At 40.4% G+C, this 27,370-nt stretch overlaps 1 protein-coding gene across 1 annotated transcript in view; it reads left to right on the top strand.

Moving 5' to 3' along the window:
* Positions 1-27,370, top strand: part of DPF3 (double PHD fingers 3) — a 105,446-nt gene that overhangs the window by 5,289 nt on the left and 72,787 nt on the right. The window contains exon 3 of the mRNA XM_067558113.1: positions 713-820. Within this exon, the coding sequence (XP_067414214.1) occupies positions 713-820 (108 nt within the window). The remainder of the gene's footprint in view (positions 1-712; positions 821-27,370) is intronic.

Raw genomic sequence — 27,370 nt, 5'->3', positions numbered from 1 at the left:
TTTATTTTCCGGATCTCCTCTAAAAGCACCTCCCATCCCAGAGTAAATTTCTTGGTGCTCAGTTTATCTGCCTCGAGAGGGTGAAGGGTGGGTTGACCTTGCTGGGATTTGAGCCTTATTCCTAGAGAGTCTCCATATTTCAGACTGAAATAGGCTACACTTGCCAATTTGACTTGCCCATTCCCTTGGGCTGAGTAATTCAGTTTTCATGAGTAAGTAGGGTATCAGTTTTTTTCATTATCATCATTTGGTTCGGGGAGTAGGTTTTGTTCCTGGGATAGTGAATGTTCCTTACTGTTGTGCAAGACTGGCTTAGACCACTCAGCTGTCACCATATGCTAGAGTTGTTCTGCATTATTGACATGAGCTTGATATTGTCAAATTTTTCAAAAATTACCATTTGTGTCCAACATGCTAAAGCTGTTCCCATCCTGTCTGTTACATTTTCTTAGTGGCGCTCTGGTTACAGGGAACCTCTGTGCAGAGTGCAATATGTTAGTGAGATGTGGCTTCTATAGGGCTGATCCTGCAAGATGCTGAGCAGCTTCTGGGATGCTGAATGCCTTCAGTTGCTGGAGCAGCTTTGTATCTTGCATGATTGAACCCTCTAGGATGGTAATACTGAGAATGGAGAAACAGAGGTGCTAGAGAAAATAATGGGGATTTACAAATGCAAATGTGACTACATTTATTTTTTGCTTTTAACCCGCAGGACTGGCCCCGGGTCAGCTGTACACATATCCTGCTCGCTGCTGGCGTAAAAAGAGACGCTTACATCCGCCTGAGGACTCCAGGCTGAAGCTACTGGAAATTAAACCTGGTACGTGTTTGTTTCATTCTCACTCACATTCTCACTCCTTTGTGTTGCATTCACTGAGGTGTCATAGATCAGTTGAAGACTGACGTGCACAGCACTGGTGTTTAATCTCTAGACTCTGTCTTTGCCTGTCTCCTTTCTTTTCTCTGTGGGATTTGCTCAAGTCCATTGCATTCTTCTTCTTTTTTTTTAGAAAATACATTTAATGTAAGTCTCCAGGCCAAATTCATCCCTGGCATAAGTGGGTGCAACTCTCTTTGAAATCAAGAGGAGTCGAACCCACTTACAAGAATCTTGTCCTCCATTCATAAGGATTTAAAGGGTCAAGTAGGTATCAGCTATCACCTCCAAAGTATTACTAACATGAAGCCTCACTATGGCATCTGATGTGAAACCTTTGCTAGGAAGAGGGGTGAGACCACTGTTTTGTGTGCAGAATAATGTACTAATAAGTTCAGTAGTGCCTAGCACAATGGGCTTGGAACCCCCCCCATAGGTGCTTCTGCAATATAAATAATTAATCATAACAATTAGTGAGGATATGCCACATTGTGTGTGTCTTTTAGTCTCCTTTATTTTCACCCTTGCTGTTCTTGGTGCTTTTCCATACCACTAAACTAATTTGAAATGGGGAGTCTGGATGCTGAATGAGTTACTGTAAAGCAGATGTGGAGGATTAGCAGCTGTGTCAGGTAGAGCATATTGTGATGTGTTCTGAATGCAGTTAGTAATAAAGGCGCACTGTCTTTAGGGTCATATATTTATTAGAAAGAGGGAACACACTTGGAGATGTATGTGGTTTTCAAGAGGAGAGATGCAGCCAGTATAAAACACATAACCAAAACCATAAATTAACAATATTAAAAGAAGTTTGAGAGCAGAAGGTGTCTGGGAACTGAGTGGTGAGCAACAGTACCAGGGAATTGGTGTAGTCATTTGTAGAGTAAGAGGTAGAAAGGATACAGAGCCAAGTCTTGGCCCCAAGGAGGTCAGAGGCAAAATTCTTGTTGACTCCAGTGAGACCAGGTTTTAGCTCATTATCCCCAGGGTAGCAGAGATTATTAATGAGATGGGTAAAAGGAAGGAACTATTGTAACTGCCAAATAAGGGTTACAAATCATGGACAAAATCAAAACCAGTGGACTGATCTTGATCTCACACCTGTTTAAAGGAGAAATTACTGTATTGTAATAAAATAATAATGCTCATACAGTATACTTTTGTACTGCATAACACTTTTCATCTGTAGATGTCAAAGAACATGACCATGTCTCAGCCAGTTAGAGTATTGCATTTGATAATCCGAAAGCATAATGATTAAAATAAACACATTTAACACAAGCCCCCTTTAGCGTGAATGGCAATTTCAATAAAGTATTTTCTCTGTCTTTTTTAGTTCCATGCTAATGTGAACATTTCGCAAAAATCTCTCTGATAATTAGTGATGCTCTTAGTGTCCAGCGCTGTGCCGCTGAAATTTTGCTTGTGAAATATTTTCATTTAACAGTAATTATCATCTTCACATCTTATGATCTAATTCCTAAATAGCTGTTGCTACAGCAACCTTTGGCCAACCACCTCTGTTTGGTCATTGTTGGCTAGGACAGTTGCATGGGTAGCTGTAGTAAAATCATATGATCAACAGTCTAGCAATTTTTATGTTGATACTAATTATGAAAACCCAGTCATTCTGTCACATAGACCACGCTGCAGAAATAAAATACTGCGTAAGTTCATTTACAGTAACTACTTAAAGTGACAATATAGCCACCATCATCGCTTTGTATTACCAGGCCATTATGAATTACACTAAATATTCATGACATTTAATTTCATATGTGCTAGACTCCATCTTTCAATAGTACTTTCATATCTTAAGAAATAAGCATTATGATTCACAGGCAGCCAAGTTTTCACTGAATAAATCATTGTCATAATGAACTGGGGATGTAAAAATCCTCACATATCACATCCTAAAGTCGGGGGACCAAGTTCTTCCCTCATTTACCGTGTTGTAAATCTTGAGTAGCTCTATTGATGTCCATGGAATTGCACCGGGTTTGCAACAATGTAAGCGTGAGCAGGCTGACTGGGCGTTTATGGGCAAGAAGTACTAGTGGAGTTTAAACTGGCTGTGTCTTGCTTCATTCCTACAAGATAGCAAGTGACTTTCATTGGGCAATCTAATTGAAGGAATCAAGATATTTGTGTGCAGCTTTTAAACATTTCGTCGAGAGAAATAAGTGTAAAGAACATGACTTAGCCTTGTCTATACCAGCACTTTTGTTGGTAAGACTTTGGTTGGTCAGGGATGTGAAAAAACACACCCCTGACTGACGTAAGTGTCACCCACAAAAGGGCTGCTATGGACAGCGCCACGTCGGCGGGAGACGACATAGCTGCTGTAGCTCATTGGGGGAGGTTTAATTATGCTGGCGGGAGAGCTCTCTCTCATCAGCATGGAGTGGCTACATGGGAGACCTTACAGTGGTGCAGATCAGCATTATAGGTGTGCTGCTGTAAGGTCTGTAGTGTAGACATAGCCTATGCTTTTATGCCATGTCATTGCCATTTGTAGGTTCTGAACTGAGAGCTGTCACTGAGGTCTCCTGGCAGCCATGGCATCCATTTGATGAATGTGGAATACAATCTGTATTTGGAATTATTTCAGTGAGGCAACATATTGCATGTGTGAAAGTTCATGTCTATCTAGCTATTTAGCTCTGTATTTGCATTTTGATGTTTTGCTAAACTTCTGTAATGATGTTTCTTTTACTGAACTGTGGAGGAAATAAAAGTAACTAGAAGGTGGAGATTTTTAATTGCTTGCAGACCTAACTGCAGTCTTGGAAGGCAGGGATGACTGTGACATTTTTAACTATTAGATGGACAAAAACCTAACCCATTTATAATCAGACCTATCAGATATACACCCGTGTATGTCCGTCTGTGTATGAATGCACATGGATCTTTATAGCAAATCTAATGTCCTTCATCCAAGCACCTCAGATCCTGTTACTGACAGTGCGCTTGATCCTGAAGGGTGCTGAGCTCTTCCCGGAAGGTGAGGAGTGCCCTCATCTCCTGTGAAAGTTGCTTACCATAGCCCAAGAGCTCAGTGCCTCTGAGGACTGGGTGCATTAAATTGACAGTGTTAGTTAAAAATCATATCTTGTCAAAAGACAGTTTTATTATTGTTTTTTATTTATGTTCTGGTAGCAGCTCATTCTGCTAGGCACTGCATTACCATGTAGCAGGAAACTGAGTCATGGAGCTATTAAATGACTGGCCCATGGTCACACAAGATGTGTGTGGCAGAGCCAGAAACTGAAACCAGAACAGAACCCACATCTCCTGATTCCCAGTCTAGTGACTTAGCCACAAGATAATCTTTGTCTCAATTTTCCTTACCTATGTTACTAATAACATTCTTGATTATTAGATCTGAAAAAAAAAAGTCAAATCTATGTTTCACTATGTAAACTGTTTCCTTTTAGCATTCCCCTCAATTTGGCCAATTAAAATAGTTTAATAAGTTTCATTTCTGTTTCCAGTCATTATCTAGTCAGTTACACTCTTCCTTCTCATATAGTAGTGCAAGACTGCAATGTTTCACTTACAAATGCTGGAAGGATAGGTTTGTTTATAAAGTGTTTTCACTAACATTTAAAAAAAACATGGAAACTTTAAAACGTATTCCATAATTAAGGTTGCAACTGAGTTTCTGCTATATTATAAACCTTAAAATCTGCAAAAAGGATTATAATGGAATCAAAATTGGCAGGTTAGAAGATCTGTGGCTAAATTAGAACATTTCTGTAAAATTTAAAGTTAATTGAACAAGGTGCACCAGAATTACCAAACCCTAAAAATAATTGTTCACCAGAGTTCAAACCTCAGATATGTGCCTGCGTACTTAATTTCACCACAGTGATGTTTTTTGCATAGGAACTGGTTTCAGGTTTTGTAAACATTTTTGCAAATGCTAAATTTTGCCAAATTTGACCTGACAGCCAGAAGATGGTAATAACTTTTGATCTCTACTGACATGGACTGGAATTGACCTACAGGTGAGGAATACCATATCCCATTACCAATCCATATTACATTGGCAGTTTCCCCCAATACTTAAACTTAAAATGTATTTTAAAATCTGCTTTTCATTCAGGAACTTCTGCATTTTTTTAAACAATGGAGAATTATATTTGTAACATACTCACTAGTGCTTAAAAATAACACTTTTTCTGTCTGATTTCTTTTTTCCATATGACAGTCGCTGGTTCCACTTGCCAGCCTTAAGTTTGTTGCAGAATTTGAAACAAACCCTGCTTATTTCTGCTGACTTTCTTGTGGGGCATCTGCACAGAAAACTGCTGCTGCAGGGCCAGCAGAGGGAGCAATCAATAGCATGTGATTAGAGTGTGCAGGGCCTGACTCTGCTTTCACTTTAACAGATGAAAATTGGGAGTATCTCCGCTGAAGTTAGTGGAATTACATGAGTATAAAATGTGTGTGAGACGAATTAGGCCCATTATATAGGTTTTATTTCTTTTTATAGATTTCTATGTGACAAGAATGGTCTATTGTCTATTTTTTAAAATGTATTTATTTAGGGCAATCTCAATGAAACTATAACAGTTTTATGGTCAAATGTTAGGTTTGGACAACCCACAGATGCATAGAAGGGACCATTATTACTATCTGAATTCCTACATAACACAGGCCATAGAGTTTCACACAGTAATTCTTGCATCAAGCCCATAACGTCGGGTTGACCTAGCGAATATCTCAAAATTATCCCTTGATTTCCACCAGATGTTCTATGTACAGCACACATGGTGGAGGACAAGCAGTGAAACATTTAACATTTTGAGGAGTACACTTTCATTTTCATGAAGTATTTTATAGTGTACAGTGCTGCGTGCCAAAATAGGAGAGCATCAAACGTAATGCATATTTGGATGTGGTATACCTCGTGGTTGTTCAGCATGTACACACATACAATATGTCTAGATCGCGTTGGAGTGACAGGCAGCCTCATAGTCTGAGCATAAGACTGGGAACAGGAACTCGTGAGTTTTTTTATTAGAGCTGGTTAGAAAATTTCAAAATGTTTGAAATTTGGAAGAAAAATGGACCGTTTATGTTGTTTTGTAAAATTCCTAAATGCTTCACTCCCGCAGCTTTTTTCTCAATCAGTTCTAAGTCTGTTTGGAAAACTTTGATGAAAAATAGGTGGGAGGAAATTCATTGTCATTTCCCCCCATTTTTGACCAGCTCTAGCTTTTACTTGGACTAAAGTAAATATTAATTCCTCTTGTGTCCTTGGACAAGTCCCTATAGCTCTGATTCAGCAAAGCATTTAACCCTACGGTGAAGTCTATCCTTATTCAGCAAAGCACGTAAGCATGTAGATGACTAGGGAGTTCAAAAGCGCTGCACAGTTGGAATGGTAAACTCTAATTCTCCGCTATTTCTGTCTCCAGCTTGTTCTTAGCAGAGAGTGTCAGCCACTGGGAAACGTTTGTGACACCCTGATCTTCACACCTCCCACCCCAGCCCTGGTAGAAATTAACAGGGGACTTACTCTAACTTCTGCCACAGGTGTAAACTATTCTACTGGGGGATCTCCTGCCCCCCAAACACATCATCCCTTTATTCCTTTATGCACACCCGTAACCCTCTATACTACTGCTACCATCTTTAGGCCAGCAGAAATTCCCCCTGCAGAGAGGGAATTCTCCAGTCCAAATCTTTAGCCAGTTTGTTCACTTTGCTTTTCTTACATGCTGCAAAATGAACTTGATGGATCACAGAATTGGGTGTGTACAGATGTACTCCATATGTGTACAGGAGTAAATGACTGCACAAGGTGCAAAGCAGTAGAAAATGAAGTCCAAATCTCTCTGCCTCAGTTTCTTTATCAGTAAAATGGAAGTAATAATACTTATGTTTTATTTTATCTATATTAGGAAAGTGTTGCAAGGGTTAATTAATGAATATTTGTGAAGCGCTTGGAGCGCTTCACATGAAAAGAACTATATACATTAAAAGCACGTTGTTTGTCATGGGTTTTTAAAACCACCTTTTGGTCATCAACACACTGCCTTGCAAAACAATCATGAAAATTTACCTGTCCAGATACAAAAATCTGCTTATGCACCCTTATCAGGATGATGATGCAAAACAACTATTTAAAATTCATTCATTTAAAAAAAAAAAGAGTTGCACTGCAGTTAAATGGGTGAGTAGAATTTTGCAAGGCTGTCTGAGCACGGTAAATGTTGGAAAGATGGTCCTGATTTTGCCCAGTGTAACTCTGCTTGCTTTACGCTGGCTGCTGAGGAGTTGGCTTTCTGTGAGCTGGGCATTGTGTGGCTACCAGGGCTGACTAGGTTGTGATAACTTCCCCCCTAAGGAAATTAAAGCATGCACAGTCCTTTCTAGATGCAGTTATCTTGTGATAAGCTGTAACTTCTTAGCCTTCTAATTTAATTCTTTAAGTTAAAGAGCACAAGAGTGAGTGTGTAGTATTGTCTCAAATGGAATGTCATGATTCTGGAGGTCTAAAAATCAAACATACCCATTTCTAGAGATGAGCAAATAATTATCGGTGGATAATTTAATCAATAAAACTAAACCACTTTTTCTACTCGTGAACTATCTGCAAGCACATTGCTATTTTCTCAAGAAAATTTGTCAGTGGAATTTATGGAACTGTTTGTCTTTTTTTCTCCCCCTTTCCTCTGTAGATTGAGCTGGACTAGTAGTTCACTGCAAGTATTTGATACTTGCTGTTTGAAATTAGAGTTGTGTTGGTTAGCTCTGATTGGTCTCACAAATCACATGGTGTTGCTTTTGTTTCTTGCCTGGATGAGCCAATTCTTATAAATAGGAGGAGGGCTTCTTGAAGAAGCCACTGGGGCTTTGAATTTTTTAAGGGGCTTGATCCAAAGTCCATTGAAGTCAGACATGCGCTAACTCCAGTTTGCTTTGGATCAGGCCAATGCAAAAGTAGCAAATAATCAGGACTAGGGAATTTCAGAAAATGTTATTTCTGTACCTTTCTGGGCCACCGAGACCTTGCCCTGAGATACCATTCCTAGAAAATATAGACCATGTACAATGTGTGTGCAAAACTGTGGTAGTTTGGGGTACAATTTTCAAAAGCACTCCAAGTCCCATCATCAAAAGTGAAGTAGCCACTTTGATTTTTCAAATAGGAATTAGGCTCCTAAAAATCTAGGTTGTTTTTGAAAATGTTATGCTATGATCCTGATGCTGCAAATGCTTAAGCACATGCTTAACTGTGAGCATTTGAGCAGTCCTCTGGCTTTAATGAGATGATTTACATGGCTAAAGTTAAACAAGTACTTATGTGTTTGCCAGATCAGGGTGTGCAAATGAGGCATGTAGCTGACTCTCCATTTTTGCATGCACAATTATGTGCACATGGGCCTCAAATGAATGACACATACTTTTTAAATATAAAAATTTGTGTCTTCCTTGAGCTACACAAAAGCAAACTTGAAAGATGTTAAAAATAAAAAAAGGAATCCCCCTCCCCCTGCACACACCTGGAAATAATAACAAAAAAAGTGTGTGTGAAACTGCCATTAATTTGAATATATATAACTGTTATATATTATATAAATATTTTATATAAAATATAATTTATAAACTATAAATTTATAAATTATATTTTATATGTTTATATAGTTTATATATTTATAAATTATATATAATTTGAACATATATAATTTTTGTATTTCTGTTTGTACATGGATGACTCTATTATATTGGGCAAGAATGAACTGCCCAACTTTAGACAGAGCTTGATTTTCAGAGGGTGAGTGAGCAGAATTTTGGCACGTTTAAGGTGTCTCAAATTGGGCATCCAAAATCACTTTTTTATCTTTTTTTTTTTTAAACTCTTGGTCAGTTTGTTTGTTTGTTTTGGTTGGGTTTTTTTATGTGGATGATGTAAGATTTGTGATATCCTTAACTATGAAGTTCCTTGCTTTTAAGTGTTTTTATTGTATTAATGATGTGTCAGATAAGTACATTGTTTCACACAGTAACTTGAAATTGGATTTGGATATAAACTTTTCTGTTTCTGGAATTTCCCAGATTTTTAAACATTAGTATTATTTATTTCTCAGGGTTTAAAAATTTACATCTTTCACTTTTTCTTTCGTGTAGCTGAATAAAGGCATAGAGTCAGGTTCCATGGGACACTCCAACTGCTTTGTGTCACAGGAGCAGAGCAAAACAGTGAGAGCACATTGGTCTGTAGGGGTCAGTTAGGAATCTGCCCCATGTTTCTTTACATTTTAAAAAAAGGGGGCTTGGTGTAAGAGTAGGCTACTGACCTCTGTTCTCTGCCAAGTCTATTCACTTTGGAATTGTGACATAGGGCATGTGATTGGTGCCAGGAAATAAATGTTCAGTTTCTTGTAAGCACTCCTGTGTGTCACTCTCATTACAGAGAGGTTAACTGAGAAAATTATTAAACTGAAGGAATGAATGGCACTGGTGAAGCTAGTAACGGCTTCCGTAGAGCCCTTCGTCATGTAAAGCTTGATCCTGCAAAGTGCTGAGCAATTCTTTGTGAGCTGGCATTGAGAGCCTAGTGGCAGCTGGGTGTGGTCAGAGATGCCTGATAGCTTGGGTGTGTGTGGGAGGGAACTGGGGCTGGGCCTTGCCTGTGAGTTCTCCCTATCTTTCTAAATCCGCCTCCTCCTCTTCCTTCCACCTTCCTGCTGCTTATCTGGCTGAGATCCAGCAGGGAGATCAGGAAGCAGGAAGTAGAGAGGCTGCCTGGCTTACTGGAGAGAAGGTGCCTCAGCACATACCTCTCAACCTCCAGAGGCTCAAATGTAGGATGCAGTGCGTGACGCAGACTTAGAATGAGAGAGATGAATTATTTCTACGGGCACTGTAAAATGGATGGGATTTGCTCCTTTAGTGTGCACAGTAAATAACTTTTTCCATAATGTTACTTTCACAATTATTTATTTCTGATTTAATTAATTTTCAATACAAAAAAACCAGGGAACACCAAATTTAATTGGAATGTATGTAATGAAAAAAGAATGAAAATGAGGGAAGTCCTTTGAAATTAGGGCCATTTGAAAGATGCTTCTCAGCAAAGGGGAAAAGTAACTCCAGAAGCCTAGTTTACATTAGAAAAGCTTTGTCTTCTACAATGAGAAAACCCTCCTAGTATAGGTGTAGCTTACACCAGCGAAGAAGTGCTTTTGCCATTCTAGCTTATTCCAGATCCCTCAAACAAAATAAGCTACCCCAGCAAAAGCATGCTCACATAACTGTGTCTACACTAGAGCTTTTCCTGTATAAAAATGTCATAAAAAAACCTATCCCCCTAACCAACATTGGTACACCCGCAAAAGATTTAAGTGTAGAGGAATCCCTGTTACTCTTCTGGATGCAGGACATCCAGGCAAGGAGGTGTGTCAAGGCTGCTGAATGCCCAAGTGTCACATGAGATGAGTGATACAAGCCCGCCCTGCTGAAGACGAATCATCTACTTCTCACGAACAAAGTTTGTTCTCTTGAGCAACTTTGTCTCACATGGCAATGGAAGTCAGAAAAGGTCTTGACAGTAGAGGAGCCTGGTTTTTCTCTCATTACTCTTATACTGGTGTGCCTCCATTGACTTTAATAGTTACTCTTTATTTACATCAGCATAACTTAGAGGACAGTTTGTCCCAAAAATTTCACAGTTCACTACCAATGAAGAACTGAAAAAGAATAACAAGACTTCAGAATAATTTGGAAGTCCTGGCTAAATAAAATGGTATAAAATAAACTCTTTTCATTGTATTGCCTACGGGCTAAGTCCTGCAAACACTGCTTTGCCCAGTTCTTGCTACAGTACCATGAAAGATAATGGAGTTGCTCAGGGTAGTAAGCAGTATGGGCCTGACTCTCCATTGCACTGCACCTTGTGTAATCATTTGTATTTCTGCAAAGCCCTTGTAAAATGCTCTGGGCCTGATTTTCAGTTTCTTGAAGGACACTTTATACCACTCTGACAGAATTAAAGGGGCCTTAAAGTGGCTCTAAGTGTTATTTACACGCTCTTTAAGGCTCCTTTACGCTCCCAGAGCAGTGTAAAGGGGACTTTGTGTAAATGAAATTAAGCCCTCCCAGTCTGATTTGGCATTGTGGTTCTATACTTGACACAGGTGTAAATAACTATTCAAGGTCAAAGCAGAGGTGAATGCTGCCCTATGACTGGTAGTAGAGGTCTGAGGATTGAGCCCCATGGCTCCAATCCTGCAAACATTTATACACGTGAGTAGCTTTAGGCATGTGAGTAATCCCTTGAGGACAGTGGTAATCATCACATGCATAAGTGTTTGCAGGATCAAAACCTCAGGGCTCAATCCTGCAAGGTGCTGAGCACTCTGGCCCCAACCCACCAAAGCACTTAAGTACACAAATAACTGAAGTCACGTGAATAGTCCTGTTGAAGTCAATGGAACTAGTCACTTGCTTAAGTACTTGCTTAAGTACGTTGCTTGGATCAGAGTCAGGGTATTCAGCATCTTGTAAGATTGAGCCCTGTAAAACTGAAGGATTGCTAGACCAGGAATCCATGTGTACTCCTTGTGTGCTCACGTTAATAAAGAAATTCTTAAAAAAATACGAGAGAGAGATTGTGGAATGTCATTTTGTTCAAAAATAGGATAATTTCATTTATTCAGTTTTATTAACTTCTTAGTATATGGCAAATGAAGTTGTTTTGGAGCCTGAAATATTATAACAATTATAGTGGATGATTTTTTCCAGTGCATAATATAAAGGAATAAGCAATAAATGTTAATATTAAGATCCAGTTCAAAATGTTATGAGCCAAGCTTTGCAGAATTGCTGAGCACAGAGAGAACTGTGTGATAGTTTTCCTCTCTGCCATCCATCCCAACCTTTTTCAATGGATGCATTCAATCTGTCATCCTCATTCTCTGGAGTCAACATTTTATAGCCTCATAATCATCTTGTACCTGATGGATATTACATATGTTTTTGCTGGATTACAATTCATTTCAATATTTCTTGCATTTTGCATTTGAATGGATAATAAAAGACATGTATTTTATGCTTCAGAACTCAGATACCACCAGTATTTGCCCCTGAGCCCATTCCCAGTAATAATCTCTTTGGGGGAAGGAGGACAGATGTGAAATGTGCATTGGGAAGATGAAGGCATGTATGTGGTTTGTCTTTTAAATGTCGCCTCCCAGACCCAGATCTCTCTCTTATAATGCACTAGATTTGATTCCTCTTAAATAAAGTTGATATAAATGTGTATCACTCCATGGAAGTCAATAGAGCTGCATCCATTTACATCATCTAAAGGTCTAGTCCTTAATAGGAATGGGGAGAAATGGAAATTTTGCTCCTCTTCCTCGAGGGAAATGATTGACTTCTAAATGTAGCTATTGGCATCTAGATACTGCTGGGATGGATGCCTTAGAAATACATATAATAATAATAATTAATTATAATAAATATCTTGTGTAGGTTCTATGGATATAGAGAAGACCTTTAAAAAGACAACCAACCAACCAACATGGCATTAAAGGAAGAAAAGCCAGTGTTTTCAAAGTTGGGTCATACTGTTAGGTATCTAAACCCACACTTAGGCACCTCAGCAGGTGGTTTGATTTTTAGAGATGCTGAGCACCTGTGGCTTGCCTTGACTTCAGTGATGCTATATTTTCAAGTGATGCAGTAGAGAAGCTTTCTCCATGATGATAAAATTAAGTTAATAGTAGCTAAGAATGTAAAGAGTGATGCAACATTTGTGACTGCTATGTACATCTGCTATGTAATGTGCATTGCTGAAGTGAGGTAGCGGCACAGCTGGAGAGTGTCAGCAAACACACTATTAAGTGAATGGAACAAGAATCAAGACTGAGTATCCTCTGAAGCTGCTATAACTCGGGATGTCATTATAAATATATGAACTTTATATACTTTTGTGGGGCTTTCTTTTGATATCTGAATGAGTAAAATAAATCACTCTTCCTTCTAGAAATGATATCCCAAATACATCTGAACTGTTAGCAAATGCTACAGCTGGAACTAAAGTGCATCCAACCCTTTTTTTTTTTCAGTCCTGAATCTTAAGTAGATCCCTACTGCTTTAGTACATGGACAATATTTTAAATAGTCATAGGACTTACTCCAGTCCATGTGCCCTTTCCACCGTTCACTTTTTCATAGTGATAGCAGTTTCTTCCCCTGGTTTAGGAACAGCTCAAAGAAAGCTATGTAACCAAACATGCGTGCATAGATTGATGAGGTTGTCACACCATTCTCTTCAGCTTCCCCTGACCTGTACTGTGTCCCATAGATGGATGATTGTTGTGGGAGGGAGAGTAGCTAGCAAATCCCACAGCCTGATGTTAGGGAATGGCCAGAGCTTCTCCTGGAGCTCAGAAGAGTATAACTGTGTCCTTCTGTGGGAAAAGGACACTCAGGTGCTTCCATCTGCCAGTGTTTCTCTCTCCTTTTTAAAAGGAGCATGACTGGGTTTGGTATGGCTGTGAGGATGGATGTGTCTCAGTGCATCAGAGGGGAATGACCAGTCATTCGTCTCGTCACTGTGGAGTCTGCCTGCAGCCATCAATCTTGCAGCCCTGCACAGCAGCTTAGTTTGGGTCATCATTAGTCGAAGGAGGATCACAACTCTTCACTTCTTGTATTTCACTTTCTTTTCTCCTTGGATGGAGTCCTCTCCCTTCCCCCACTTTCATCCATTCTCTTTGCCATTTTTGGTAAGGTGAAGTGGAAGCTGAGAACATAAATTATTAGCATCTGGGGCTTTACCATACCTGCCTGCAGGTTACAGTCGCTCTCTGCTAGCTAAGGGAGAGGTGAGAGAGAGACGGAGGGCATAACGCAGCCTAACAACTTCCATGTCTCATATATATTGTTGAAATTTTCAAAACAAACCCATTATACTTTAGCTTGAGTATGCAAGGGCATGATATATGCCATCTCATCTTGTTATTTCCTCCCCCACTTTTTCCTAAGACTCCTTCCTCCATCCCATCTAGTGTTTTCAAGTATGCATTGCATCTACTCACTCCAGTTCTGCTCTATCACATTAGTTTTAGATACAGCCAAATGATATGGGTACCTAAGAGACCACGTCACACTCTATTTGCTGTTACAACATTTGCCATCAGCTGGGACACTTGTGCTAACAGTTCCTAGATTTAATGGTCTAAAAAGACTGCTGGAAGGGCTTGGAGGAATGTCTAGAACTCCTGAATTCACTACCCTACTCGACTGACAGAGCCAGAGTCTATTGACCTTCAGGGCACAGTGTAATAGGATTGTCTATTTGTTTCCTCTGGCTTTTGCCTCAGGGTGTTTATGTGGGGGTGGGAGGTGAGGGATGACTACATCTTTGACATATTTTGCAGGGGTCCTTTTAGAGCTGGCATTGGTGAATTTAAACACATTACATGCTGACCAAAATGATGTTTGATTGATGCATTTAATAAATAGATGGATGCATTTAATAAATAGGTGAATACATTTACTTTTTAATTTTCCAGGTTGGCCCTAATGATCTAAACATCAGGCTTGAGTCAGATTCCCTAGAGAAAGTCACATTCAAACCCTCTCAGAGCAACTTAGCCCTTCATCTTTTCATTTGGGTTCAGTGCAATTTAAGGTGGGAAGGTCTTTCAGAAAAGATCTTAAATATTGAGTTGCTGTCTGCTCTGAATGGACATTGAAGGATTTCAGGGAATGTCTCAAGAGTAGGAATTTTGTCTTGGTGTCTTTAGCCAATATTTTGCCTTCCCCAAACTGTTATACTATGTACCGTGGCCATCTGTTGGCCTCCCACTCTTAGAGATAGCTGCATTTTCATTGACACTCCAGGTGTATTATAAAAGTGCTTTGATGACAGAGAACATTGTCCCTGGGAATAAGAAAGGAGCCCATGGGAAAGAAAAGTCAGCACCTTTCTATAGTCTAGACTTATTCTTCTCGTGTATTTGTTAGGCTGGAGCTCAGAGAGAAAGGTGGGTGATTTCCCCAGTGCTATTGGACTGGTTTCTGGTAGAAAATAGGAAGTGGATCATAGAAAGTTTATTTGTTTTCTGAAGGATGAACACAGGTAATGCTTTGGAGAAAGATTGCTCTCCTGGAATAGGAGAGGAAGAAGCCATGGGAGCCTGTTTAAGCCATGCTTATATCAGAGTGGGGTAAGGGAGGCCTTGCTGCCAGTCTCCAGTTCTCTACTAGCAAGCAAAGAGTTATAAAACCTTGTACATCTCTTCCAGAGGTGCACAGGATGGAGTAATGAAGCCTGGCTGGAAGCTGAAGGCCCATTCAGGCAATGAGAAGAAAGCGAGGGAACTCTGTAAAATCAACTATTGGGTAGTCAGAGGAGTCTCTGAGGAGTCAGAACTCCATGTCGAGATGTTGGAGGGAAGGGTTGCAGTGTGAGCTGGGCTTTTTGACTATTTACTATCTAAAACCCTTTTGTTTATTTCATTCTGAGCTCTTTACCCTAAACCTCAAGAATAAAGCCTGGGGGAAAACCTTTGCATGGGGAAAGAATCTATTTTTATTGTTGGCCCAATGTACCGGCTGAGCATGGAAACTTCCTTACAGTGAGCTCCTGCTGGGGTCTCTCACTCTCTCATTCGTACATTCTTTTAAAAATAGGTGTTCTCTCTCTGTGTCATTTTCTTCCTATTTGCCACTATTTTTACTCAGTTATCTGCACGTTGAACAAATAGTCACCTTTATCTGCTTCTGGCCCTCTCACCTCCCTGCCAATTTTCAAAAAGTAAATACTGTCATGTTAGCATGAGCCTGCCTACCCCAGATGGACCATCTGTGTCCAGAGCTGCCCTCTGGCTGGCCTTTTGGAGGGCATTCTAGTGCCTTTGAACGTCACCTTGTTTCCCCCTTGCCTCTTCTCTCTCCCCCTCCGCACTCACTCTCAGGCTTGCTGAACCTGCAGGCTGTATTTCACCATCTGCATTTTCTCTGCTGCCATTAATCTTCCTGTTTACACATTTCAGTATTAATTCTAGAGTTCACCTTTTTATCTCAAATCTTTATGGGACTGTTGGAGTTTTTCATATTCATGTGACAGCAGATCAGTGGCTGCATTTGTTGTGCTCTTTCCCAATGCCAGAAAGACACTTATTGGCACCTCTGGGAAGGCTATATCCATGTTTGCATTACATGTGTGCCTCTTTGTAATAATACTTTGCAATTACATATCTCTATCTGTCTAGCTTTACCAATGTAAGTAAGTATCCTCATTCTTAGAGGTTATAAACTGACCATTAAAATCTGTGGTGTGTGCAAATAACGTCCACTAAACTTGCACTTTCTTTTTCTTCACTGAAAAAACGGCTTAAACCTTCACAAGCAGCTATAATAATACTTTGCACTTTATAGACACTTTTATTTGAGGAGCTGAGTGCTTTGCAAGTTTCTAAACAAGCCTCACCTCACCCCTGTGAGGTAGGTGAGGGGTATTTCTATGATACAGCACACAGAGGGTAAGTGAAAACAACAAGAGTCCTGTAGCACTTTAAAGACTAACAAATTTAATTTCTGCAGGCATAAACTTTCGTGGGCTGCAACCCACTTCGTAAGTGACTCGCTCAGGATCACACAGCAAATCAATGGCAGGGCTGGAGATAGAACCCAAGATGCTCAATTCCCTGTCCCATATGAAATTCCTCTTCACAACCCGCCTGCCTCTAGAATATGTCAATTAAACTTTCTTAAAGCAATCAATCTAGCAACAATTGCAACAGTGCCCAGGACCTGCCCCACTTCTGTGGTGCAGTTTGCTGACTATGCATTGGATCTGACTAAAATAGGGGGAATTCTCACTACAAGCTCTCTAGGGCCTTCAATGGGGTATTATAGAAGCCCTGCAAAGTCTCAGAGATCCCACAAATTGCCTTAGGAGAATCTAAAACTTACATTTTTTAGCAAACTGTAATAATACTTAGCACATTCCATTAACACTCCCATCTTTCCCTGAGGAGGTATGTCGTTATATTCTCATTTAATAAATGAGGAAACTGAGGTACAGAGAGCATTGACACTGGAGCCAGGACTAGAATTTGGTGGTTCATGATTCCCAGTCCACTGCTCAGATGTCTAGATCACACTTATCTCCACAGCACTGTACCACCTGAATTACTGACTGCTGTCAAATGTAGAAATTATGTAATCTCTCTCAATCTCTCTCCCGGAATACTATAATATAATTGTTACATGAGCTGATGCTGTGAAAGAGAGAATTGCATTATGTCTTGTAAACTTATAGAGGATGCTATTTAAAGAGTGAGCATGAACTGCAAAGACTGAGAAATTAGAACAATGGTATTGGATGGGAGAATAGAGGGAGAGATTACTTTAGGATTTGATGACCCGAGGGAAATTATCTGCTCCAGAATTTAGCCAGGTATTGTAATTTTGCAGTCTTTGAAAAGCAGGTACAATGTACTATATGTGCCATTGATTTATATTTGTGCTGAGAAATAAACGTGTAAATTACTTCTGAGAGACAACCAATGCGAGGGCTTTACTGTGATGTCTAGTACAGATTAGTCCATTATATGCTGCTTGTAAAGTACACAGATTAGTGACGGGCAAATTTTACAATGCTTAACCACATTCTGAGGACTATTACCAGTCCCTGCAATCCTGTTTCTCTCCCGTTTTGTTGGTAACCACATGTGATGTACTTCCAAGTAGGTGCTAGTGGCATCCAGTAGTCCTTCCCTTGGGCCTTGAAGAACTGCAGAGTCAGGGCCAGGTTTAGGGGCAGGTGACCCAGGCAACTAACTACCTGGGGTGTTGGGCATGGAGGGCGCCAGGCTCGGGGTGCTGTTTTTGTTGTAAGTGACAAAAGGGAAAATAGAATGTTTGAAGTAAAATGTTTCAGGTATTCTGTATGTGGATTCATTTTCACTAATCGCCTAGAATGTTCTAGACTTTTGTAGAATCTCATGGAACCTTCCAGACTTTCTGAGAATTACATTTTCCTCGAACCTCCTTGAATATTTTCAGCCATACTCTTGTGGGTATATAAGGGGTGGAGTGTAGCCAGTCAATCAGTGAGATATAAGAATGAACTGAAGTGAAGTGAAAGCCAGTCTTTGAATCTCTCTGACATTGTGCTTCAGTTTGTGAGGGCAAAGGTGAGAAAAGCGACCTTTTGAACTAAAGGACTAGGGTTAACGTTCTAAGGCTGTTACCTACTATAACACTATTTAATACTGGTCCACCCAATGTTGATGCACAGTTCAATTTCTCGATAATAGTACATTTCAGTTGTTCTTAAAATTAAAGCTTAGAGGAAACAATTTTTATTTGCTTATATTTGGCATGAATAAATACAGATTTAGTGTGCAAATTTATCATCTTATATGACAGGGATAAATCATGCTTGCAAATCATGCATCAAACTCATGAAATGGGCTACAAATGCAATACAAAATAAGGTATTCAAAAGTTTAACAAATGGGGGTGGGGGACACACACTGAAGATGCTCCTTGCCTAGGATGCCATTTGGTCTAGTATCAGCCCTGCCCAGAATGTACCATGGAATTGCACGATCCCACAGCACATACAAATCCTCACTTGCTCACTCACTCTCTCTTCCTCCAAGGCTGGTAGTTTTTGCAGGGAAGGAAGGAGTGAGGCACTGGGATTTGCCAATCCACCAGTGCTTTTTGGGACATAAATTGAAGGAAAGCCCCAGTGGGCCTTTACAGTTAGAAAAACTATTTAGTGAGGTCTGTTTTAGGGATTAGTGGACCCCACAGTCATTTATCTTTGGCATCCTATAGGGATGGAGTACAGCACCAGTTTGCCCCTGCAGAGAACTTTTACGTGAGGGAGGAAAATCCACTAATCCATTCACCACACCAAGGGTGGTTTGTTGCTAGAGGGATATCATAGACAGATATTGCTTCCCATACATCTTCAAACTTACTAGTAGGATTAGTTCACAGACAGGTTTGCCATTCCCTAATGGTGACTTGGGGCCTGATTCTTATTTACACTCAGCCCCTTTTCATAGAATCATAGAATATTAGAGTTGGAAGGGACCTCAGGAGGTCATCTAGTCCAACCCCCTGCTCAAAGCAGGACTAACCTCAGCTATATCATCCCAGCAAGGGCTTTGTCAAGCCTCAGCTTAAAAACCTCTAAGGATGGAGATTCCACCACCTCCCTAGGTAACCCATTCCAGTGCTTCACCACCATCCTAGTGAAAAACTTTTTCCTAATGTCCAACCTAGACCTCCCACCCTGCAACTTGAGACCGTTGCTCCTTGTTCTGTCATCTGCCACCACCGAGAATAGCCTAGCCCAATCCTCCCTGTAACCCCCTTTCAGGTAGTTAAAGGCCGCTATCAAATCCCCCCTCATTCTTCTCTTTTGCAGACTAAACAAGCCCAGTTCCCTCAGCCTCTCCTCATAAGTCCTGTGCTCCAGCCCCCTAATCATTTTTGTTGCCCTCCACTGGACTCTCTCCAACTTCTCCACATCCTTTTTGTAATGGGGGGCCCAAAACTGGACACAATACTCCAAATGCGGCCTCACCAATGCCTAATAGAGGGGAATAATCACTTCCCGTGACCTGCTTTTACATTGCTAGAGCTGTGGGAAGGGGCATTTGATACATAGGAGAATCAGGCCCTTAGATGTGAGGACATTTGGGCAAGGAGGGAACAACCATGGCTTAATGCAGTAGCCTTTCAGTTCCACTAGAGACCTGGCGTTTTCCAATCTGTCTAAGATCAGAAGTGAAATGAATGTGATGGTCTCAAACTAGTCCCAGAAGATATTTGTTTTCATTACTAACCCACTGCACAGTTCAGTACTATTGTCAGTGTCTATTCAGGAGAGGCCAGGACTGGGTTAGCAGGAGGTGGTGTGGAGCAGGGTGGGAGTGAATGATCAAAACTGGGTGTAGGTTCCAGGACTGAAATAGAAGGGGATGCTGCAGGTCAGGAGTGAGGTGCATTAATAGAATGTAGCGGAGGTAGAGTGGGTGTTGACACAGCAGAAGGTGCCGAGAGTCGGGAGTGAAGCACAATGGCAATGATGTGTGTGCACCCAGAACTGGAATAACAGGGATTGCTGCAGTGTAGGATTTTGGTGCATTGGCAGAGCTGTGTGGAGGTACAGATCTCGAATAGGAAAGAGCTGCTGGAGATCGGGATTGAGTTGCATTGGCAGACGTGTGTAGAAGGAAGCTTGCAGAGTACCTGCTCTCCCTCAGTATAGCCAATTCTACTCACTGCTGTGAATCCATCCAATACAAGAACAATAAGATAATCACTAGACTTACCACAAATACAAAAAACAAACAAGCAAGCAAAGGATACTGTGTTCACTTGTTTTGCACAAAACAGCTACAAAATCCAGCCATTCAAGCAAGAGCATTGTATTCTGTTTCTTCTTAAAGTGTTCCTCCCCCACCCCTTTGCACACTAATGCTATATTTGTGCCTTGGAAATGAGCATATGATGGATGGATGGATGCTGTTGTCTGGGTTTTTCACCACCGTTTCCCCTGGGGCACTCTGTCTGCTGGCAGGGAGCACCATCCCAAAAGATGGTATCTTTTGCAAACTCGACAGCTAACAGACAGCTTCTCTTTCTGCATATTTCCCAAAAGAAGAGCAGGCTTACTCTGGTTTTTATATGGCATATTTATTATAAACTTTGTGACTTCCACTGTTCCCAGTATGCCGGGATAAATAAAAGGCTGGGGGTGGAAAACAGCAGAGGAGCTGGAGCTGCACACTCTTGTGACACTGATAGAATTTTATTTTAAAGTGACATGGGATTTAATTGCTCACTGAGACACTGTCTTACACTTTCAGGCACATCCCTGCCACATCTTGTTAATGAGCTTAGTGGCTGCATTCACCCAGTGGTAGATCTCTTTGCTGCAAATTAGGTAGCTTTTTTAGGCCACCTGTATAATTTTAAAGAGGTTGTGGCTATTAAAGCTACAGCTTTGGATTTATCTATGTTAAACAGCACTTAGTATATAGTTTCCTCTGGTGATTCTTAAGTTTTAGAGAGAGAGCACCAAAATAAAAAACACAAGAATCCATGTAACGTAGTCACTGTTTGTCTAAGAGGGTTTTTGGAAACTGGATTGCTTTGGTTTGCACAGTAACTGTCTCTGGCGTGATGGATCATACTGGAACTCACCCAATAAGTATCTCTGTTCTCAATTAGAACTGGAAATGGAGCTGCTTATGAGTGCACAGAGATGATGGCTCTGGTGGCAGCTGCTACCGTGGAGATGGAAATGATCCATTGTGAAACAAATATATTACATTGTCTAGAAAAAGGGAAGGTTGTTTTAATTTGTATTTTGAGGAGGCACTCTGAAGTTGTTTAGTCCCCAATTCATTGTGAATTAAATTGTGCATATTTAAAGGTGGAACATACTGCTGTATTGATAAAAATGGATATTTAAAAAACCATCATTTTGTAGGACCTATAAAAATGTGCTTCTCTTAGAAACAGCAAGTTCACTAACGAACACATCCTGGAGTGATGTTGACATGGACAATTGTAAGATTCTGTGTTAATGAGTGCAGTGTAAGGACCTTGACATTTATAGAGGTTGCTGCATTTAGCTAGTGAACAAAAATATCTATGTTCATTTAATCACTATGAAAGGGACACAGTTGAGTTAAAAATCAGAAATTTAAGTTAAAATCTGTCTATCTGTGTGTGTGTGTGTGTGTGTGTGTGTGCAATCTTTACCCTGTGTCACCAGTTATATCATAGTTAATTAAAACTGAAAAAAGACTTTAAAAAAGTGTTTTTGTAGTTTATTTAGCTTTGACATTGAAAATAGAGTGGTCAAGTTTGCTTCCTGTATCTCATGTACTAGCCAGGTGTTATTGCATTTGAAATTCCAGCAGTGAGGAGATTTATAGATAAAAATGTAGTGAAATTTCTATTTTAAAAACATGAAAAATTTTATTCATATTAGTTTTAGTAGCAATTTTGGGGGGTTTTAAAGTTGAGGTACTCCGAGAGATTGAGGTGTCAGAAGAAGATGGTTTTACAAAAGGTAGATCGTGCAGACCAACCTGATCTCCTTTTCTGAGAAGATAACAGATTTTTTAGACAAAGGGAATGCAGTGGATCTAATTTACCTAGATTTCAGTAAGGCATTTGATACAGTTCCACATAGGGAATTATTAGTTAAATTGGAAAAGATGGGGATTAATATGAAAACTGGAAGATGGATAAGGAACTAGTTAAAGGGGAGACTACAACGGGTCATACTGAAAGGTGAACTGTCAGGCTGGAGGGAGGTTACTAGTGGAGTTCCTCAGGGATCGGTCTTGGGACCAACCTTATTTAACCTTTTTTTTACTGACCTTGGCACAAAAAGTGGGAGTGTGCTAATAAAGTTTGCAGATGACACATAGTTGGGAGATATTGCTAGTACAGAGAAAGACCGGGATATCATACAACAAGATCTGGATGACCTTGTAAACTGGCGTAATAGAAATAGCATGAAATTTAATAGTGAAAAGTGCAAGGTCATGCACTTAGGAACTAATAACAAGAACTTTTGCTATAAGCTGGGGACGCATCAGTTGGAAGTGACAGAGGAAGAGAAGGACCTGGATGTATTGGTTGATCACAGGATGACTGTGAGCCGCCAATGTGATGTGGCCGTGAAAAGAGTTAATGCAGTCCTAGGATGCATCAGGCGAGGTATTTCTAGTAGAGATAGAGAGGAGTTAGTACCTTTATACAAGGCGTTGGTCAGACTCATCTGGAATACTGTGTGCAGTTCTGGTCTCCCATGTTTTAAGAAAGATGAATTCAAACTGGAATAGGTGCAGAGAAGGACTACGAGGATGATCCGAGGAATGGAAAACCTGCCTTATGGGAGGAGACAAAGAGCCTGGAAGATGATGATATAATAGATCGAACCTGTAGGGTGTCTGAAAATCATGTCTCGCTAATCTCTTGGAAGTAGTAAAATAATGGAAGAAGGGGAAGAAGTTGACAACTTACTTAGACTTCCAAAGGCCTTTGACAAGATCCTGCATAAGAGGCTACCAAAGAAACTAAATAAGTAGTCAATGGGTGAGACGCAAAGTATTGTCATCAATCAAAAACTCTCTAGGAAGGTGAAAGCTAAGGGTAGGATTAAATGGTCAACTTTCATCATGGCAAAAGGCTACCAGCAGGGCTCCTTAAGGTTCTGTGCTAGGTCCTTATCTAAGCAGTCTGGAAAGGGGGGTGAGTAGTGAGGCTGTAAAATTTGCAGATGACATAAAGCTCTTTTTCAATTGATGGTCCCTGTGTATATTTCATTGTGGGTATGCATGTGCTCCATTTGCCTGAGACTGGAAGATTTTTGCTAAGTGTTTGTTGGGCTGCACCTGCACCCTTCTCATCATGCTCTGAACCAACAGTTTAAGGGGTGGTGTGGACCAGCTGCCTCTCCAGTTCCTGTGAGGAACTTCAGAGAGACCTAGATGAATAGACAACATGATAACAAATAAAATTCAGTGTCCAGAAATGCCAAGTAAAACACATTAGAAGGAAAAAATTGAAGTACTTGTACACTTTTAGGGTTCTACATTAACTTAGGAAAGGGACCTGGACATCTCTGTAGACAGCACAATGCTGACCTCTGCTCAATTTGCAGCTGTGGTCAAAAAGCAAATAAGATGATAGGATGCATAAGGAATGAGATGGTGAATAATATGGAGACATACATGCGTTTACATAAAGCAACGGTGCAGCCTTATCTGAAATACTGTGGGCAGTATTGATCCATCTCTAATGGGTATCACAGAATGAGACAGGGTTCAGAGAAGAGCAACGAGAATAAGAGGTATTGGGAAACTCCCACATGAAGAGAGAGTGAAAAAATTGTTTACCATAGAAAGGAGGTAAATAAAAAGGGATGTGATAGAAGTATATAAAATAATGACTGTTATAGGGAGTGTCTATTCTCTTTGTCTCATAGCACAAGAAGAAATGGGCATTGAATGAAGTAAAACGTGGAAAAGTTCAAATCAATGAAAAGGAAATAATTTTTAACACAAGGTGTAATTAAACTGTGGAACTCACTGTCACTGGAAGGGGGTTGAGGCCATGAATTTAACAAGATTAAAAATGGGATTAGACATTTATATGGATAGGAATATCCAGAGTTTTCATGATAACAAAAATTTTGGAAGGGATATTAAACTTCATATTTTAGGACTTTACTAGAGATTAGGATGACAGCTGATGTGGGGGGCAGGTAATCCCATGTCTGCCTCTTGTGGGGTCTTATGCCTTCCTCTGAAGCATCTTCCTCTGAAGATGCTGTGTGAGGTTGTCAGAGAAGAGATACTGGACTAAATGGACCTCAAGTCTGATCCACTGTGGCAATTCCTGTGTTCGTAAATAAGGCCCTTATTTTCCCCACAAAACCTAAATTTGGGGCCTAAATCTACTTGTCAATATCCCTTTGGGTAGAGCTAGAGGGGAAAAACTGCAGTTTGCCAATCTTTATGGAAAAATCCGGCAGAATTTAACTGGGATAAAACCATTAGTAGTGCAAGCCCACAGGCTGGGTAATCAAGTTGAGACTGGAAAATTGGGTCATTGGCAGTTGAAGTCAGAGTCCAACCTGTTCTCACTTCCCGGCCCCCATACATTTGCTGGATCATACTGACTATCTATCTTCCGGAAGGATTGGCCTGAGCTCATTTCAGAGCTCTTTTAAGGTCAACTAAATTGTTATGAAGGTGTTAATATTGGATAATATGAGGCTTCATTCCGTGTCCTCAGTAAGCTATGTGGACCATCTCCTACTTTTTGTCTCCACGTGCTCCAGGCATGAGGCACTGAACATTTTGGATGCTAAGATGGCTCAGAAAGGTGAAGTTATGAAGGTACTAAAAGAGGAGAGAAAGCAGTGGGATAGTGGTTAGCACACAGAATCAGGTGTCTTGGGTTCTTTTCCCATGTCTCCTGCTCACTTCTGGTGTGATCTCATGCAAATCATTTAACTTTTCTGTGCCTCAGTTTCCTGATTTGTAAATGGGCTAATAATAATTACCTACCTTGCAGAGGGATGGAAGTTTAAAAATTAGAAAGTGCTCTGAGATCCTTGGATGGGAAGTATTATAAGAGGGCTGAGTATTAGTAGCAGTAGAAAGTAGCAGCACCACAGCAAACAAGTGTGTTTTTAGAAGGCAGTTGCCCTCCTTGCTGTTAATCCCCTGCATTTTCAATGTTTGGTTTAATTTTCAATTTCTCTGTAACATACAGGCCCTGCTTTATGTTCTTGGTTTAAGATTTTATATGGATTTTGTTTAACTCCCTCCCCAATTCCCTGTTCCGGTGCATTTGATTGCTGAGTGTATCGGAATACAGAGACAGATGTAGCTTGTCAGCATGAAGACACGTGTGTTACTGATGCCCTTGACCTTGCTTGAAGCTTCACTTTCACTTGCAAACTGGCCAGTTGGAGTTTTCAGTCCCACAAGGTTCCAAAAACAATACTAATGCCCTTTTGCACCACAGCACAGAAATTGAAACCAACTCAAGACCACAGGGAGACATTATTATGGAGGTGCCTGAGTGACTCCATTGTCAAGACTGTGTTGAAATTTGCATTTGAATCAGAACTAAACCCCTCTCTTCCACACTGAAATGTCTGAATTTAGTCTTCAAATTTGACTCACTTTTTATGCATCAATTGAATAAAGAAGAGGAGAGAGAGGGAGGGACCAGAAATTCATACAGGGAATTTCAAGCTGACCCCCTCTCCCATATTTAACAGGTCAGTTTCCCTCTTTTTACAGCTCAAACATCATAGCGGAGAACCTGCACCATAAGCAATGAAGCCTGGTAGGAGGTGGTCCAGTGGTTGGAGTGGGTTGGGAGCTCCATTCTGGAGAAACCTTGATGCAATAGCTTGGTCTTTGATGAGAAGTGGTCAACTCAGTATTCCAGCTTTCCTTATGTGAGTTGTTCTGGGAAATTTTCTTTGGAAAAATCCCAGTGGTTTGTGGGTTCTGCATTGCTTCTACTCAGATTTCCTCTCAATGAATGGGGTAGTTTTTGCTGTGACTACTATCCCATTCTGTGGTATTTGAGGGTAGGTAACGCAGTTACCTAATGTCCCCTATCTTGAAGAAATTTGAGAGATCACTTTGCATATCCCATGACCTCCACTTTGGCTTTAGAGAACCCCACATCTTTTCATGGCTTTGGGGTCCCTGACATAGACAGAGAACTACCATTCTCCAGGGGCAAATGGCTCCCCTCAGAAGTAGATTAGACCTCTCTGCAGCAGATGATGATGATGATAATTCATTCGTTGTAATGTGGTAGTGTCTTGGGGCCAGAGTTTCAGTGTGCTAGGCAGTGTAGCAACACACAACAAATACACAGTCCCTGCCCTGAAGATCTTATAATCTAAGTATATGACAGGAGATAGAAGGTGGATACAACAATGAGATGAGGGGGCACACAGTGAGATGAAAGAATGGGACACAACTGTGAAACCAGGACAGGAGATACTGATTTGTAAAACATCAGTCCTGGTTCCTAGTTCCTTTCCAAATGTACTAGCTTGGAAAGAGGAACCTATCCTGGAAGAAAGGGAGAGAGGCTTGAGAAGGGTGGCTGTGGCAATGAGTGTGCGCCATAAAAAGAGACTACTGTGGAATTATTCTAGTCAAACTCCTATGGAAAAGAATTGAGAGATGGAATCTTTCCCTGCATGTATTTTAACACTCATGCTGTATTTTCTTGACTGTGATAATCTGTTTCACAATCCACTGACCACCATTCAAAACTAGAATACTGTCTGCTCTTTCATCTGTGTGCCATGTTGCATCAAGCTTCCTCATAAACCTCTGTTATTTTTATGAGGGCACATGCTCCAGGCAGTGGGGGAATCTAGAATTAGGTTCCTCCTCTCAAGGGTCAGATTCTGCAACCCTTACTTATGCTGAGTAATACTTATTCATGTAAGTAGTCTCATTGAAGTCCATGTGAGAGTTGTAGACTCTGGACCTAAATAAACAAAATGGGGATCAATATATAGTTGCAAATTCAAAGGCACATCCCCTAATTATTTTTATTAATTCTCAGCAGTCTCCCACTGTATGATCTCTCTTCTCCCCCTTTCCTACACCTGGAATATCTGGTTCTTGGCCCCTGATGTAAGATGATCCTGTACACAGCTGAGAGTCATGTGAACTGTGCCATATATATATGTATATATATGTATATATATATGTATATATATATATGTATATATATATTTAAATCTCTTTCCTATTTTTTGGGAGAGGACCTTAATATTTTTTAGCTACTTGCTCTAGAAAGTTGTGTGGCTTTTCTTTCCATTTGGAGTATTGGGAGTTCATGTAAATGGGAATGGTTTTTCTTTTTATTCCCCTTCAAAATAATATGTCCTTTGTTGCACCCCAACATTGCCAATTGAAA

This window comes from Emydura macquarii, unplaced genomic scaffold (genome assembly GCF_026122565.2).
Source record: "Emydura macquarii macquarii isolate MOO-44397 ecotype Brisbane River unplaced genomic scaffold, CSIRO-AGI_Emac_v2 contig_1876, whole genome shotgun sequence".
In the NCBI taxonomy this organism is placed as follows: Eukaryota; Metazoa; Chordata; order Testudines; family Chelidae; genus Emydura; species Emydura macquarii.
Note: the sequence above shows the minus strand (reverse complement) of the source record. Positions and strands in the feature narration are given on the sequence as shown.